Raw genomic sequence first — 19,033 nt, 5'->3', positions numbered from 1 at the left:
AAAATGCCGGTGCGTTTAGGCGCTCTCCTCGCAAGTGTAGATCAATCCAGGGTCGGATGCAAATCAAATCCAGAGTGGGAAATGATATATAGACAAAATTATTTTATTTGACATAAAAGAATAAAAATGATGATAATAAGAAAGGCCGTAACATGGGGGGTGGGACAACGCGTTTCGAAGGGCATTCATGAGCCCTACCCTATAACAAATGCAACAAAAGGGACCTATGAGTGGAGGGTAAATCCAATATTATTAACATTTGACCGCTAAGCGGTCACTGAGACCCTAAATTTCCCACCCAATATAAAACTTAACGTTTAATGAGCCAAGATTAAAATAACCTCACACATATTGATCCATAATGCATTGATTGGCATGACACTGCATGCTATAGAAGTGAATTGAAAAAATAGACTGTGGCTGCAGTCCACAGTCTATAGTGTGAGACAATTAAAAATCTAACACATTGCCCGCCCGCCCGACGTTTCGCCACAGGCTGTGGCTTTATCAAGGGCTAAGAGGCAAATGGCGTGCAAACAAGCCTTGCAGGGGTTTAAATAACCTCCTGTCTCTAACGTCATTAGAACATGTCACTTCCTGTATTAACATGACATCTCATTGGTTACAATAACATACAGACTAATGATTGACCGCTTCCTGGCCAATAGAATTTAGAACAGGATGCATCTTGCTATATTCGTTTGATTGACAGCATCCTTGACCAACCAGCTGAGAACAAACAAGCTTCTGAACTCCTCATTGGTGCCGGAAGCTGTACACGTATGTGCGCCAACGGTCCTGCGCTAACTGATAGCTTCCCGAACCTCCGATATGAACGCATGCGCAGTACGGATGCGCAGAAGAACGTGCGCGAATACTTAGTCATATACAGCCACTGCTGGGAGGCTGCGCGACAGACATATGCGCCGGTACTTAGCCGATTTGGCATGCGATTCACACATGGCTGTTGTGATAGAGCTGTAATACACAATATAACCACTCATGTGAACAACGACTGCATAGCAAGTAATAACTAATTCGAGAACACTAATTGGGTTGCTATCTGGTAATATAGGGCGACCAACCTAACAACATAGGTATAGTATCAAGTAAAAATATATTATTCATAATACCACTGAATTAGTGTAATCGATAATGAAAAAGGGGGGGAGCGAATACTCATCTGTTCTACATAGATATAGTCATAATTAATATCATCAACGGAAGTAATTCATAAATAGGATTAATAAAGGCTTATAGCGGCTCTTCTATATAGTATCAATTGTAATAAGTGATTCCTATCCTACAAGAAGGCTGCATAGGTGAAGCCTTCATTCAGTCCATTTGGACTTTGGGATTTTAATCTCCAAATCCATCGGGCTTCTTCTTGAAGCAGTCTGGTGTTGAGATTGCCACGTCTCGGACCCAGTTTGCACTGGGTAATGCCACAGAAACGTAATTCAAAGGGAGCATCATTGTGTACAGTCCTCATATGCCTAGCAATTGGCGTATCTTGATAGGTGTTAATAGTACTCATGTGTTTTGAAATACGTCTACGCAATTGTTGGACTGTCTTTCCTACATAGATTTTAGGACAATTGCATGTGGCTAGGTACACTACCCCCATCGTTTGACAGGTGATGAAGTCCCTAATGTGATATTTCCGATTATCAATCGGATTGGAGAATTCTTTTGTACGTGGCATAAATTTGCAAAAATTGCACCGTCCACATGGATGTGATCCTTGGATTGATGATTTCAACCAACTGGATGCAGACTCCTCTGCATAAAAACTCCTAACTATTTGATTTTGAATATTAGGTCCTCTACGATAGGTTATGGAAGGGTGAGTAGAGATCACCTCCCTAAGGTCATTGTCCACCTGTAAAATAGACCAATATTTCCTAAGTATATTCATGATTTTTTGATTGTGTTGATCAAAAGTTCCGATACACCTAATGATCTTTTGGCCACTGTTGTCTGTAGCCAATTTATGATCACGTAATAATTCAGATCTCGGAGTCGCCCTAGCTCTGGCGAAGGCCTTGTGAAGGACTTTCTTAGGATAACCTCTATTGGTGAAGCGTCTATACAGGAGATCACATTCTTCTTGAAATTTAAGAGGATCAGAGCAATTCCTTTTGGCTCGTAAATATTGACTGATTGGGATACCTTTCTTCAATGGTACAGGATGGTGACTTTTCCAATTAAGAAAACTATTGGTTGACGTAGGTTTACGATATACGGAAGTGTGAATGTGACCAAGTGAATCAATAGTGATAGTGAGGTCAAGAAAATGAAGAAATTTATCGTGAATTTCAGAAGTAAAGTGCATATTAATATGATTAGTGTTCAGTGCTTGAACAAAGGATTGAAATAATTGTGTAGTGCTGTCCCAAAAAATCAATATATCATCTATATAACGACCCCAAAATAAAATGTGAGAATTGAATTCTTGAAAAGTGTCAGAGAAAACGTGAGTGTCTTCCCACCACCCTAAGAATAAATTAGAATAATTCGGTGCACAAGGAGTGCCCATAGCAGTGCCCTTCAACTGAAAATAAAAGTGCCTATCGAAAAGGAAAAAATTGTGAGTAAGTAGAAAACGTAATAGAGTCAAAACAAATTTGTTGTGTGCTGTATACTGAAGACCTTTAGTAGTTAAAAAATGTTGTACAGCATGAAGTCCCTGTTCATGTTGGATGTTTGTATAAAGAGATTCCACATCCAAACTAGCTATAAGAGTACCTGGAGGGAATGTGATCTCCTGTAATTTCTTCACAGTATCCTTGGTATCCTTAATAAAGGACGGAAGAGAGGAAACAAAAGGGGTCAAGAACTGATCTACATAGTGACTAATATTTTGTGTAATATTGTCACACCCTGAAACAATGGGTCTGCCAGGGGTAGGGGAACTCCGTTTGTGCACCTTGGGAAGAGCATAGAAGGTGGCTATTGTTGGCGATGGATTAAAGAGATATTTAAATTCTTCTTCTGTTATCAATTGGTCTATTCTTGCCTCTTGTAAAATTGTACGTAAATTCTGATTAAACTCCTGAAGTGGGTTATGGTCAAGTTTACGATATGTATCTTTATCATTCAACAGTCTCATCACCATAGCCTTATAATAACTTTTATCCATCAGGACAATGTTTCCTCCTTTATCAGAGGGTTTGCAAACAATCTCATTATTTTGTTGTATTTCATCAAGTGCTCGGATTTCTTCCATAGATAAATTAGAAGGAATATGGGGAGTCCTTGACCTTAGGGAACTGATCTCGTGTGTGACCATCTTAACGAAAGTATCAATATTAGAATATTGTGACAAGGATGGTGTAAAACTTGACTTGGGTTTGAGATTAGAGAAGGGAGCTTCAACTGAGACAATTCCTGTCTCACTTTCTTCTTCTAACTGTTCTAGCATAGTAACAACTTGCTGATCCTGTTGTCTGTTCACAGCAGGATTAGTAGCAAGATTTTTAGCAAGATTTTTGTGAAATTTGTGCAGAGCAAGCTTCCTGCCAAATAAATTTATATCTTTAGTCCAAGTAAAAATATTGCAAGGTGGTGTAGGGGTAAATGATAACCCCTTTTGTAATACGGACAAATGATGTTCATTCAGAACAAGGGATGACAGGTTACAAATTTGCAATTGGTCACTGGTAGCATCGGTTATTGTCTGGGAATTGGATTGTATCCCCATTTGTCGCGATCCCTCAATTGGACGCCTGGTTCTAAAAAAGGAAGATGAGGAGGATTCTGTGGTAGTCCTCCCATATGGGTAATCGTTGGAATGCCAGGTGCCCGTGGGGGGGCTGTTATTTAAACCCCTGCAAGGCTTGTTTGCACGCCATTTGCCTCTTAGCCCTTGATAAAGCCACAGCCTGTGGCGAAACGTCGGGCGGGCGGGCAATGTGTTAGATTTTTAATTGTCTCACACTATAGACTGTGGACTGCAGCCACAGTCTATTTTTTCAATTCACTTCTATAGCATGCAGTGTCATGCCAATCAATGCATTATGGATCAATATGTGTGAGGTTATTTTAATCTTGGCTCATTAAACGTTAAGTTTTATATTGGGTGGGAAATTTAGGGTCTCAGTGACCGCTTAGCGGTCAAATGTTAATACTACCCTATAACAGATTCCTAGTCACTAGTTGTTTTGCTTTGGTATTCTATTTATTTATATAGTATATTAATATAAAATATATAGAGTAAAATAATTTTAGATGTGGTAAAAGATACATTTCAAAATCGTACTGGAACATGTGTTCGATCCTGCTCTACTCCTAAGGCATGACACCAGTTTTTGATTAACCTGCCCACCCAGTTATGCCATCTTCTCAGAGATCGACATAAAGCAGTGAGACATGCTCATTTCTTCAATGTGTCAGTATAATGTCTCCACTGTAAAATAGTAGTCTCTTATATATCCACAAGCTGTGGCCGATTGGCAGCTTTCTTCCTATGCAGTCATAGGCAAAATGCTGTTCATCATCTGTGGAGGGGGCACAGATTATATGCCAGATTAGGACACTGGATAACAAGATGCAACCTCTAATGGCAGCATTTTTGAGTGCATGTAAAGAATATTTATTTTTCTTGGGAAAGAGGGTGGAATAGCAATTCAGCCTTAGTTCAAATTTAGTTTTTAGTGCTGTTGACCAGGCCATTGTTGGGTCTTCAGCTGCACAGCATTCCATCAGTATCCAATGTTCTTGGGAATGTCGATGTGGTGAGAGGGTGTCTCTTCCCTTTGTTTAATCATTTAGATCAGTGATCTCAAACTGTGGCCCTCCAGATGTTGCAAAACTTCAACTCCCAGTTAGGGCTGGGCGGTATACCAGTTCATACCGACATTTTTGTGCTCCACGATATGAATTTTCCCCATACCGCAATACCGGTTTGGTCCCTTGGGAATGAATGTATTATCAGCGCACCGCTGTCCCCACATCGGGGAACTAATCATGTTACCCGCCAGTGCTGTTCTGCTCCCCGCCTCTCCCCCCCCCCCCCCCAAATCATGTTACCCACCAGCGCTGGGTTTAAACAGCCTGGATCAGCATTAGTTGCAATCCCAACTGCTGTGGATAGTGAAGCCACAGCCCCTAAGCCTGTAGCATCCCTGTGATGGCACAGTATGGTGTGGTACGAAAATAACTCTTATGATGTATTATGACACGCTGGTGTTGAATGACATCAACAAGTTTCATTAGAATAGATAAATATGGCTGCCTTCTTTCAGAAACCATGCAGTCCATAGGCTGTGTTTGTTATCGCAGATCAGCCCGACACAGCCCATGATCAAGAGTGCTGGTATTTCTGGAAAAACGCTGTCTTTTTCTAAAATTATGCATAATCTATACTGCAAACTTACCTTTTTCTTTTGCAGAATGATAGGAGTGATGCAATCTGGGGTGTTGTTTCGAGAATTGTTCACTATAGTGGATACAGGGTGATAGGTGATGTTTTCAAAGGGATGAATAAGCATAAGAGCTTCTCTTGCAGAGACCTCTCCAAAATCTAGCCATTTTCGGATCTGCTCATCACTTTCCAGTATTGCCGGCATCCTGTCAAGAAAGTACATGCATGGTATCAAAAATGCAGCAAAGTTCTGTCAGAGGTATGAACAGTATGACAAAACTGATGCAACCAAATTGGGATCAAGAGTGAGCCTGGTCTAAAAGCTCATCCACAGGTCATGGTTTTTAACTTGTGGATCATGGAAAAATTGGAATTAAAGGGATATTCCGGTCTTAGACATCTTATCCCCTATCCAAAGGATGACTGATCAGCCATTACGCCCCTCCCATAGACATGAATGGAGGGGGTGTGGCATGTCGTCACAAGGAGGCGTGGCATCACATCTCCGTCTCAGAAAACCAGCATTTCCGAGACTGAGGCAGCACCCGGCACAGAATGCTGGGTGCTGTACAGACATTGCAGGGGGCCCCAGCGGCGGGACCCCCACGATCAGACGTTATGCCCTATGCCCTGCTCTGGACAGTTCCTGAGATGAACAGAGGTGTCAGCAGAGAGCACTGTGGTCAGACTGGAAAAAACAACAACTTCCTCTAGAGCATACAGCAGCTGATAAATACTGGAAGGATTAAGATTTTTACATACTGACAATTTACAAATCTGTATAACTTTCTTTCATTAGTTGACTAGCTGGGTACCCGGTGTTGCCCGCTTTTTCCTTCCTAATCCTTGTTGGGGAGGAAAATCAACAAAGGAGGAAGCTTTTGACTTAATATCCCGTCCTCATATATTGTTGCCATATCCCGACCTCCTATCTCATCCTCAGGTGGGACTGACTTGTGATGAAGATATTGTAAGCTGAAAATAGAAGGGGATGTGGCTTAGTGGGACTGGGGGTGATTTGAAAGACAGACTGATGCAAAAAAAGGGTAGAGAATAAAAGGAGTGGGGCTTAAATGTGGGTGTGGCTTGCAAGCCAGACAGACACATTCACCAGGAGATGCGGAGCAAGGTACTGGAAGTCCCATATACTTGCATGGGACTTGAAACAAAAACCCATCTTTTATATACGGGTGTAGGTAAGGGTTAATTTAACTATCATATATTTTTGACATACAAGTAATATGTGTACCAGGTATTATTGAAATATCTCCAGCCGTACGGAAGTTATGTGGGAACATACATTTCCCATAGGTTTGAATGGGACTTTAAACAAAAAAACCGACCCTCACAAATTGGGGTAGTTATGGGTTAAATTAACTATCCTATATTTTAAGTGGACATAAGTAACATGTGACCAAGTATTATCGAAATATCTCCAGCCGTTTGGAAGTTATGCAATAACATATTTTCAATAGACTTGTATGGGACTTAAAAAAAAAGAAAAAAAAAAAAAAACCCGACCCTGGCAAATAGGGGTGAGTAAGGGTTAAATCACCTATTCTATGTTTGTTGTAGACATATAAGTAACATGTGCCAAGTTTCATGTTAATATCTGTAGTAACACGCACCCTCATTTTACCAAGGATATTTGGGTAAAAAAAAGTTTTTTACTCAAATATCCTTGGTAAAATGAGGGTGCATGTGTGTGCACTGTTTCTGACCCCGCAGAAGCCCACAGGAAAGGCAGGGGGAGAGAGGCCGTCGCTGCCCGCTTCTCTCCCCCTGCCTTTCCTGGGGTCTAGAGCCCTGCTGCCGTCACTTCTCTCCCGCTGGCTATCTGCGCCGCTGCCCCGTTGCCGGCGCCGATAACCAGGGGGAGAGAAGGGGCAGCAGCACCCATTGCCGGCACCGCTGCCCTGTTGCCTCCCCCATCCCCGGTTGTATAATTACCTGTTGCCGGGGTCGAGTCCACGCTGCTTCAGGCCTCTGGTGTGCGTCCCCTGCATCGTTGCTATGCGCTGCGCGGCGCAATGACGAGTGACGTCATTGCGTCTCGCAGCGCATAGCAACGACGCAGGGGACGCACACCGGAGGCCGGACCCAACCCTGGCAACAGGTAATTATACAACCGGGGGTGGGGGAGGCAACGGGGCAGCGGCGCCGGCAATGGGTGCCGCTGCCCCTTCTCTCCCCCTGTCTGTCGGCGCCGCTGCCCCATTGCCGGCGCCGCTTCTCTCCCCCTGGCTATCGGCGTCGGCAATGGGGCAGCGGCACCGATAGTCAGGTGGAGAGAACGGACTGTGGCACCGATAGCCAGGGGGAGAGAACGGGTCGGCAGCAGGGCTCTAGACAGGACAGGCAGGGGCAGAGAAGACGGCAGCGACGGCAGGTCTCTGCACCTGCAAAGCCGCTGCAGTTCATTGATTTAAAGCGCCCGCTTTAAATCATCGAACTGCAGCGGCTTATCGGCGTATAACACGCACATAAACTATAGGCTAAAAAAGTGTGTGTTATACGCCCATAAATACGGTATATTTTTCATGAAATGTTTGAGTTTTAAGCAAAACCACTCAAGGCACCACCCAAAACTACCATAAAAGTAAAATAGTCATAAAAGAAAAAAAAAAAAAAAAAAAGGCTCGTAATCCCTTGGATAAGTAAAAGGATCCCAAAGTTATTACCACAGACACATTTGAGACAATTTTGAAAATTAATCATTAAGGCCAAAATTGGCCTGTTTTTGTTGATAGCACTGGGTCTCGACATGTCAATAGTTTTTATTGACAGTAATGCTTTAAGGTGTTAAAGTTCCAACCCATCTGACTATTCAGTGAAAAGTGCACATATTCCATGTCTTTCTATGATGTCACAGTCTGTTGATTGACAAACAGGGCTACCTGGCCAGAAGCAGCCTTATCTGACCAAACCGCGTATGCGGTAGTACTGGCACATGCACAGTCTGCAAATAGAGGGCTGCTACCAGTCAGGTAGACCTACTTATCAATCAAAAGGCTGTGGCTTTGTAGAGAAGTGCTTCAGTTCAGACCTATAACAACGTGTATATTTTTATCCCTGCAGCTATTGTCTGAGTGTCTCTATGAGGAGTCCAAATACAGGAAGTGTGGGTGAACAAGCGGGGGCCCTGTACACTGAGGACAAGCGGGGGCCCTGTACACTGAGGACAAGCGGGGGCTCTGTACACTGAGGACAAGCGGGGGCCCTGTACACTGAGGACAAGCGGGGGCCCTGTACACTGAGGACAAGCGGGGGCCCTGTACACTGAGGACAAGCGGGGGCCCTGTACACTGAGGACAAGCGGGGGCCCTGTACACTGAGGACAAGCGGGGGCCCTGTACACTGAGGACAAGCGGGGGCCCTGTACACTGAGGACAAGCGGGGGCCCTGTACACTGAGGCTCTGTGACATGCTATGGGCTCACACATCAGGATGATTGACAAGCCAGGAGCCTGCACAGAGCCCTGCTTGTCCTGCCCTCCCTTCCTGTATTTTGTCTTCTCATAGGGACACACAGGCAATAGCTGCAGGGACAGCATTTTTTTCAACCAAAAATATACACAATTTTTAACCAATGTATATTACAAATATACATATAATGGTATTATCTACATTATATAATCAGTTATTGTTGATGACAGGTATACTTTAAAAGGAAACTCATTGGTTTCTACTTATTACAGAAGACACACCCCACAATGGCTTCCCTTAAAGGTCATGTACAACACAAATAAATACTAAATATGAAATTAAAATAATCTCAGTATAGAAAAAGGAAACAGCAATGATCGCACAGATGGATGACCCGGTGTGCGCAGGAAGAGACGCTTTCCACTTCACTGGCTCTGAGTCAACAAGAAAAGCTTCTATATTACCACAAGCAGAGAGAAACGGATATAGACCAGAGTTCACCACTTTCACTGGCCCAGCACATGCACTATGAGACATACTACAACCTAAAGATGAACATATAGGGGCATGGACAACAACTTGCCACACAGTAGACCTGCGGTCTTCAAACTGTGGCCCTCCAGATGTTTGAAAACTACAACTCCCAGCATGCCCGGACAGCCTTCGTCTGTCCGGGCATACTGGGAATTGTAATTTTGCAACATCTGGAGGGCCACAGTTTGAAGACCACTGCAGTAGACCATCCAATGTGCATGGAGGCCTCCCGACTCTGCCCCATTGACAGATATTAAGGAAGAAAGTGTTTGAACAGGCTCGATCCTTTTGTTCTCAGGGAGATAGGCCACTGGCTTGCTAGAGGCTTCTGGACATGGGAGAAGATTTATCAAAACCTGTGTAGAGGAAGAGTGGTGCATTTGCCCCTTAGCAACCAAATACACAGTTTCTTTCATTGTTCAGAGGCCTTTTAAAAAAAATCAAAGAAGCGATCAGATTGGTTGCTATGAGCAACTGAACAACTTTTGCTCAACACAGGTTTTGATAAATCTGCCCCATGGTTTTCTCCCCTCTTTTCATTCAGATAATATGGAAGCCAACCTTAATATTCATGTGTATGTGGTAGGGATTGACCGATATCGATTTTTTAGGGTCGATACCGATAATCTGCGACCTTTCAGGCCGATAACCGAAAATTTATACCGTTATTCCGGTATAAGTTATTGGCTATTTCCCCCCGCAGATCAATGATTTAAAGCGAGCGCTTTAAATCAATCAACTGCAGCGGCTTTTGCGGGGCCAGAGACCACCGCCCGTTTCTCTCCCACTGCCTGTCCTGGGGTCCTCCCTAGTCCAACCACCACCGCTGCCCCATTGCATCCCCCATCCACGGTTTTATAATTAGCTGTTCCCGGGGCCCGGTGTCAGTGCTACTTCTGGCTCCGGCGGCGTCCTGAGCTGTCACTCTGCGCACTGACGGTGATGTCGCATTGAGGACGTCATTGCGCTGCGCAGCACGCAGGAGCCAGAGGTAGCGCCGACGCCGGGAACAGGTAATTATAAAACCGGGGATGGGGGAGTCAATGGGGCAGCGGCGGTGGTCTCTGGCCGGGAAGGCGGGGGCGGGGCATTATCGGTAAGGTAATTACCGATCATGTCCAAAATCGTGAATATCGGCCAAACCGATAATCGGTCGATCCCTAGTATGTGGTGACCAAGATAGCTGCTGGCTGGCAAAGCTTTTGGCCACCAGCAATCTGTAATGTTTGGCCAGCTTTAGGATTAAAACACCTAAACACTCACATAACTTCTGACATATCAGAAGCTGTGATCGTTGGGGGGGGTCTGTCTTTTTCTGAGGAAATCTGAGCAAAAATAAAAAAAGGGACAAAGCCCTTAAGCCTCCCCAATGTAAATAATGGATGTGTCTTTAGCCAAAATAGAAAAAATCTCTTCTGGTGTACTGCCACATCATCATTGAAATCAATAAGTAGATATGGAAACCAATAATATAGGACAGGTCAAAGATACTATTTTGTGAATATTCCCCTTTACTTACCGGTCATGAATCCAGTTCATACTCTTGGAGGCATCCACTGTGATGACAGTGTAGGAATAAAGAGGGTCTCCTCCACCAGGAGGTTCCCAACAGTCAAACAGCCCAGCCATGGTGAGCAGCCTCCGACCATCTCCATCAGAACCGTCCTTACTGGCTTCACACTGGAGAGAAATAAAATCTGTCATACACTACTTTTCCTCCACATCTCTGTGGTTGTTAACATTAGATCATCCAGAAGACACTTGTAAAAGGTGACTTAGCATAGACTGAACAGTTTTCTACAAAAAAAGATTTTTCCAGGCCGAGATTGATTGCTTGAATTTACTGGCCCAAAGCCTGAGGCTGCACTACTGAGAGATTTTTTATTTTTTTATTTTATTAAATCATTATTCTTCCATTGTTCACATATACACACAAAAAGTCCCCAATTATTATTATTATTTTTTTTATAAATTGCAATATTCATCCCACTTTCCCACCCTACCCTCCCCTCCCCTTAGAAACGTCCGACACCCAAGGGGATTTATATTTAGTTATTTCTCTCTCTACTCTCTCTTCCACCCATCCCAGATCTTATTTAACCTTAATTCTTGTTTCTTATTGCCCTTACACGATATTTAAAATTTCATAATTTCATCTACCAAATTATACCAATGCCTAAGGCTTGGGACCCTCAAGGACATCCAGACCCTCATAATCAATCAATTGATTTATATCAAGTGCAGTGTTGTTCTGGATCCCCGAATACAACAATATCTACCTCCTACCTGGCTTGAATTGTGTTATTTGTGTATATGGCGACATCAACTTAAATTTTTCACTTCCAGCTAAAAAATAATCTGTCCTGATCATGTGATGGACACAGTTACCCTAAGGGTCCATTCACACTGAGGAAATTTAACAAGGATTTCAAATGGTCCAGGACTGGCGCTTATGTCCACTACAATAGGTACTATCCCATTGACAAATGGCACTTCTATTGCTAATTCCGCTAGAAGATTGAACATGTTCAATTTTCCCCCAGAATCCAATTCATCAGAAGTTCCACTAATGAACTTCTGACATGTGAACAGAGTAGAATAGGAGGATGCGGCAAGTGTGAACTAGGATTTGGGCTGTGTTCACATGTTGCAGTTCCGTTGCGGCTTTTCTGATATCTCTGTAAACCAGTGCTTCCCAAGCAGGGTGCCTCCAGCTGTTGCAAAACTACAACTCCCAGCATGCCCGGACAGCCAAAGGCTGTCCGGGCATGCTGGGAGTTGTAGTTTTGCAACAGCTGGAGGCACCCTGCTTGGGGAGAACTGCTGTAAACAATTGATGGAACTACACTGGTATCAGAGCTGTGTCTAGCAATGAAATACACACCTATGTGTCCATCACATGACCAGGAGAGATTTTACACTAGAAATAAACAAAGAAGGATCCAAATGATTGCAAGTAGAGATGAGCGAACTTACGGTAAATTCGATGCGTCACGAACTTCTCGGCTCGGCAGTTGATGACTTATCCTGCATAAATTAGTTCAGCTTTCAGGTGCTCCCGTGGGCTGGAAAAGGTGGATAAATTCCTAGGAGACTCTTCCCTAGGACTGTATCCACCTTTTCCAGCCCACAGGAGCACCTGAAAGCTGAACTTATTTATGCAGAATAAGTCATCAACTGCCGAGCCGAGAAGTTTGTGACGAATCGAATTTACTGTAAGTTCGCTCATCTCTAATTGCAAGCAAGCAGAGATATAAAAACAGCAAGGAATGGATACAAAAAAGTATATTGGCAAAATGTATAACTATACATAAGTATACAAAATGTAGAATTTGCTTTTGAGTATTGTTGCACCTCTTCTGCTTTGATCTGCGGAAAGTATATAAAGTAGGGCTGCTTCTCCCCGTCCTGTCTTCTCCACTCATAAAATCCATCCGCCAGAACCACACATCTCCTGCCTTTATAAAATGGTCCCTGCAGGAAGAAACAAGGTGATCTTTTCACTACTTACACCACCCAAAATCAGTGTTCAGCCGCTAACAGTGTTTCACACTTGCCTTGTACAGCGTTTTCTCAGTCATGGTGTCACTGCGACAGTTGCTGGTGTTATATTGCATTTTTGAAGGGTTTGTTTCGGTGAACCAAGAGGGAATAAGACCCCAGCGCATAGCAGCAAGGACCCGCTCCGAAGAGTCAGCATCCTGTTTACAAATAAAAAATTATTAATATTTATTGCTTATATTGCAGCTGCACTTACTGTTTGCTGTCACTGCATGGAGACTTGAGGACAAATACCTGTACTGGTCACCATTCCTTACAGCAGAGAGCACTGTTGCCAGACAGAAAAGAACAACTCAACTTCAGCAGCTGATAATTATTGGAAGGATTAAGATTTTTTAATAGAAAAGTAATTTACAAATCTGTTTAACTTTTTGGAGCCAAAAAAAAAAGTTTTTCCTGGAATACCCCTTTAACCCCTTAAGGACGCAGGACGTAAATGTACGTCCTGGTGAGGTGGTACTTAACGCACCAGGACGTACATTTACGTCCTGTGCATAACCGCGGGCATCGGAGCGATGCCCGTGTCATGCGCGGCTGATCCCGGCTGCTGATTGCAGCCAGGGACCCGCCGGCAATGGCCGACGCCCGCGATCTCGTGGGCGTCCGCCATTAACCCCTCAGGTGCCGGGATCAATACAGATCCCGCCATCTGCGGCAGTGCGCGATTTGAATGAATGATCGGATCGCCCACAGCGCTGCTGCGGGGATCCGATCATTCATAACGCCACACGGAGGTCCCCTCTCCTTCCTCCGTCCGGCTCCTGGCGTCTCCTGCTCTGGTCTGTGATCGAGCAGACCAGAGCAGAAGATGACCGATAATACTGATCTGTTCTATGTCCAATACATAGAACAGATCAGTAATCAGTATTAGCAATCATGGTATTGCTATGAATAGTCCCCTATGGGGACTATTCAAGTGTAAAAAAAAATGAAAAAAAATGTAAAAGTAAAAAAAAGTGAAAAATCCCCTCCCCCAATAAAAAAGTAAAACGTCCGTTTTTTTTCTGCTTTACCCCCAAAAAGCGTAAATTTTTTTTTCTTATAGATATATTTGGTATCGCCGCGTGCGTAAATGTCCGAACTATTAAAATAAAATGTTAATGATCCCGTACGGTGAACGGCGTGAACAAAAAAAAAAAGTCCAAAATTCCTACTTTTTTTAATACATTTTATTTAAAAAAATTATAAAAAATTAATTAAAAGTTTTTTATATGCAAATATGGTATCAAAAAAAAGTACAGATCATGGTGCAAAAAATGAGCCCCCATACCGCCGCTTATACGGAAAAATAAAAATGTTAGAGGTCATCAAAATAAAGGGATCATAAACGTACTAATTTGGTTAAAAAGTTTGTGATTTTTTTTAAGCGCAACAATAATATAAAAGTATGTAATAATGGGTATCATTTTAATCGTATTGACCCTCAGAATAAAGAACACACGTCATTTTTACCATAAATTGTACGGCGTGAAAACGAAACCTTCCAAAATCAGCAAAATTGCGTTTTTCGTTTTAATTTCCCCACAAAAATAGTGTTTTTTGGTTGCGCCATACATTTTATGATATAATGAGTGATGTCATTACAAAGGACAACTGGTCGCGCAAAAAACAAGCCCTCATACTAGTCTGTGGATGAAAATATAAAAGAGTTATGATTTTTAGAAGGCGAGGAGGAAAAAATGAAAACGTAAAAATTAAATTGTCTGAGTCCTTAAGGCCAAAATGGGCTGAGTCCTTAAGGGGTTAAGGAGTCATGGTCCTTCATTCTATGTATTGACAGGGGCCTTGGAGGTCAGGCATTGATGGGATACACTAGTCACATTTTAGCAATGTCTTACCATTAAACATCCCACCAATTTCTATTCTGACATTCTTATACCTGTACATTTATGTAATTACCTTCTGAAAATGCTTCAAGGATAGAAGGACGGGGCTGTTGGACTGGGGGCTTTTGTTGTAGGAAGGCTGGTATTTATCCGAGTCGCCATCTCTCCATTGAGGACATCTTACTTGGCCGTCTTTATCTTTATATTGACAAGATTTACTGACATCATGTGGAGCCAGAGTGCAGGCGGTGCGTCCACACATCTTGTATTTGGTTCTGAAACATACAAGAGACAGGGCTTGTAAAATCCATAGAAGGTTCGGCTGGATCCTCTTTAATGGTCAACAACCTATAGCTCTACAGCAATTGGAAAACTACTATTCCCAGCCTGAAGTTGTAAGGGATTTATTTCTGAATTTGTACTGATTAAATGCAATTAAAAACCTGAACATTCTCTAAGGCTGTGTTCACACGTGCATGCTGGGAGTTGTAGTTGTCTAGACAATTCCACAAGTCTTAAAGGATCCTGGCTCTCGCAGTGAGGAGTGCGCAGCGTCTACTGGTAGACAGCACACCCATTCATTTCTATCAGAGCGCCGATGATGCCCGAGTGCTGTACTCTGGTCTTTTCAGCACTCCCACAGAAATTAATGGTGCCCGTGCCACCTGCAGCACGCGCTCCTCACTAAGCGCCGGTTCCCGTCCCAGTGATCGTCCCCTGCGATCAGCTAATTATCTCCTATCCTGTGGATAAGGGGCAAGTTTATTTTTACCAAATTTTTCCTTTAACCTATTAAGGATGTAGGGCGCACCTGTACGCTCTACACCCGGTAAATAAAACGGGGTCACGCCATGACCCCGTGTCATACCGGGTCTGTCCTAATGATAGCCGGGACCCTGGGCTAATAGCGTGTGGCACCGATCATTGTGCAGCGTGCTATTAACCCTTTAGACGCGACGATCAAAGTGGATCGTCGCGTCTAAAATGAAAGTGAAAGCTTCCCGGCAGCTCAGTCAGGCTAATCGGGACCATCGCGATACAAAATCGCGATGTCCCGATCAGCTAGCACGCGAGTGGAGGTCCCCTTACCTTGCTCAGTCGCGTCCGATCGGCGATTGATTGCTCCAAGCCTGAGATACAGGCTTGAGCAATCGACCGCCCATAACACTGATCAATGCAAAGCTATGGCTTTGCAGTGAACAGTGTAAAAGATCACCTATGGGAGCTATAACACTGCAAAAAAAAAAAAAAAAAAAAAAAAAAAAAGGAATTTAACCCCTTCCCTAATAAAAGTTTGAATCACACCCCTTTTCCCATAAAAAAAAAAAAAACTAAATAAAAATAAACATGTGGTATCGCCATGTGCAGAAATGTCCAAATTATAAAAATATATCGTTAATTAAACCGCACGGTCAACGGCGTACACGCAAAAAGATTGGAAAGTCCAAATTAGTGTATTTTTGGTCACTTTATATCAAGAAAAAATGAATAAAAAGCGATCAAAAAGTCTGATCAATACAAAAATGGTACCGATAAAAACTTCAGAACACGCAAAAAATGAGCCCTCAAACCGGCCCGTATGGGGAAAAAAAAAAAGTTATAGGGGTCAGAAGATGAGAATTGTTAATGTATAAATTTTCCTGCATGTAGTTATGATTTTTTTCAGAAGTACGACAAAAATCAAACCTATATAAGTAGGGAATCATTTTACTTGTATGGACCTACAGAATAAAGATAAGGTATTATTTTTACCAAAAAATGTACTGTGTAGAAACGGAAGCCCCCAAAATTTACAAAATGGCATTTCTTCAATTTTGTCGCGCAATGCGTTTTTTTCTCCATTTCGCTGTGGATTTTTTTGTAAAATGACTAATGTCACTGCAAAGTAGAATTGGTGGCGCAAAAAATAAGCCATAATATAGAAATTTTATGTGCAAAATTGAAAGCGTTATGATTTTTAGAAGGTGATGAGGAAAAAATGAAAATGCAAAAATGGAAAAACCCCGCGTTTAAGCATTATGTCAGAGTTTCAGTCTCCAGATCAGTGTTTTTCAGACAGCGTGCCTCCCACTGTTGCAAAACTACAACTCCCAGCATGCCCGGACAGCCTTCGGCTGTCCGGGCATGCTAGGAGTTGTAGTTTTGCAACAGCTGGAGGCGCACTGTTTGGAAAACACTGGTCTATAGCAAAAATGAATTACCTGCGGAGTCTAAAATGGTGTAATAGGGCAGAGTCTTACCTCTTCACTATGTGCGTCCGCTGCCGATTCAGATGAAAGTTATTTTTAAACCGATACAAACAATACTTTACCAGCGCCGCACAGGAAGCTGTTACTTTCACTTATAGAAAACTAATAGAGAAACCCTCCCAGGATCTATGTGAAACACCACAAGAGCCACAGACCCCAGGCGGAGGCGAAACTGGCACCTTATAAGTGTAAGGTAAAAAATGAGACATTTAGGGATTCCAGGGTCCTGGGGAATGGGATACCTGAACCCGCGAATTCCCGGCCTAATAACTAAGAACATTTATCCAAAAGACTGCGAGTGATCTACATAAAGCATCTAAAAGTAAAGCTTGCCTTGTTACCCATGGCAACCAGAGCACAGCTGTCATTTAAACTGTGATTGGTTGCTATGGGCAACAGACTGCTAAACCACAGAAATGGTGCAGATTTTACCTCCCGTGTGCTTATAGGGGTACTCCGTCCCTAGACAGCTTATTTCCTATTCAAATCCACTGTGGAGGTAGCCTGAGGACTTACCTCTCCTGCTACGGCAGCACCAGTGCTCAGAATGATAAAGCCTGGCAGCACACAGATCAATGGGATTCTATGAAACCACATTGATCTGTATGAGGATTCAAATAATTCCTCCTAAAAGTTCCCTAAGGGGACTAAGTGTAAAAAAAATATAAATAAATAAAAAATTAAAAAAACACACATTAACCCCTTCCTTATTAAAAGTTTAAATCACCCCCTTTTCCCAAATGCCATATAAAAAAACCCATATATAAACATAATAAAAATAAACATACGTGGTATCGCCGTGTGCGTAAATGTCCGAACTATAAAAATATATCGTAAATTAAGCCGCACGGTCAATGGCGTACGTGCAAAAAAATTCCAAAGTCCAAAATTGCATATTTTTGGTCATTTTTCATACCATAAAAAAAAAAAAAGGTATAAAAAGCGATCAAAGTCCGATCAAAACAAAAATGGTACCAATGAAAACTTCAGATCACGGCGCAAAAAATTAGCTCTCATACCGCCCCATACGCAGAAAAATAAAGTTATAGGGGTGAGAAAATGACAATTTTAAATGTATTCATTTTCCTTAATGAAGTTATGATTTTTTCCAAAAGTACAACAAAATCAAACCTATATAATTAGGGTATCATTTTAATCGTATGGACCTACAGAATAAAGATAAGATGTCATTTTTACCAATGAATGTACTGCGTAGAAACGGAAGCCCCCAAAATTTACAAAGTGGTGTTTTTTCTTCAATTTTGTCACACATTGATTTTTTTGGGGTAAACTGACTGATATCATTACAAAGTAGAATTGGTGGCACAAAAAATAAGCCATCATATGGATTTTTTGGTGCAAAACTTAGAGTTAGGATTTTTAAAAAGCTAAAAAGGAGGAAAAAAGGAAAGTGCAAAAACAGAAAAACGCTTGGTCCTTAAGGGGTTAACTTTAAAGCAGTGTTTGCCAGTAAAACTACATATCAGCTGTCAGGGCATGCTGGGAATTGTAGTTCTGAAACAGCTGAAGAACATCGCTTGAAACTCAAACCCCTTGGAACCCAATAACAACAGGACTCCCAACTGCTATTAAATAGTGATGGAACTACAAGTACCAGAAAGTTCTACTGACTGTATACAACAAACGTAAATTTACAGTAGGCAGCCTGGAGTGAAAAAAAAAATATTATATATATATATATATATATATATATATATATATATATATATATATATATATAAAATGCTGGGAGTTGTGGTTCCACAAAAAATTTAAAAAAAGCTTTATACGTGGTCTGAAACCAGTAGCTTTTATGCTGTTCGGAAAATTCAACTTCCAGTCAGGGCATGCTGGGAATTGTAGTTTCCCACCTTCTACGGTAGCAGGCCAGTTTCTGTAAGGTAAAGAGGATACATAAAGACTGCATAACATTATACGGTGAGGTGAATGCACTGACCTGCTCTGTAATCAACTTATAATCGACCAATCACACGGCCGCCATGTTCCAGCAGGCGGGAAACGTAGAGCTCGAAACAGCGGCCGCTTACATAAGTGGTCACGTGACTAACTCG

The 19,033-nt window shown here is 42.4% G+C and overlaps 1 protein-coding gene across 1 annotated transcript in view; it reads right to left on the bottom strand.

Annotated features, from left to right (window-relative positions):
* HMCES (5-hydroxymethylcytosine binding, ES cell specific) overlaps positions 1-19,033 on the bottom strand; it is a 20,274-nt gene extending 1,241 nt beyond the window's left edge. The window contains exons 1-6 of the mRNA XM_056524829.1: positions 18,919-19,033; positions 14,786-14,987; positions 12,883-13,026; positions 12,680-12,799; positions 10,845-11,005; positions 5,379-5,571 (exon numbers count right to left, since the gene is read on the bottom strand). Of these exons, the coding sequence (XP_056380804.1) occupies positions 5,379-5,571; positions 10,845-11,005; positions 12,680-12,799; positions 12,883-13,026; positions 14,786-14,974 (807 nt within the window). The 5' untranslated portion in view covers positions 14,975-14,987; positions 18,919-19,033. The remainder of the gene's footprint in view (positions 1-5,378; positions 5,572-10,844; positions 11,006-12,679; positions 12,800-12,882; positions 13,027-14,785; positions 14,988-18,918) is intronic.

Source organism: Hyla sarda, chromosome 6, assembly GCF_029499605.1.
Source record: "Hyla sarda isolate aHylSar1 chromosome 6, aHylSar1.hap1, whole genome shotgun sequence".
NCBI classification, from domain to species: domain Eukaryota; kingdom Metazoa; phylum Chordata; class Amphibia; order Anura; family Hylidae; genus Hyla; species Hyla sarda.
The sequence above is the reverse complement of the archived record's forward strand: the minus strand, read 5'-3'. Positions and strand labels throughout refer to the sequence as shown.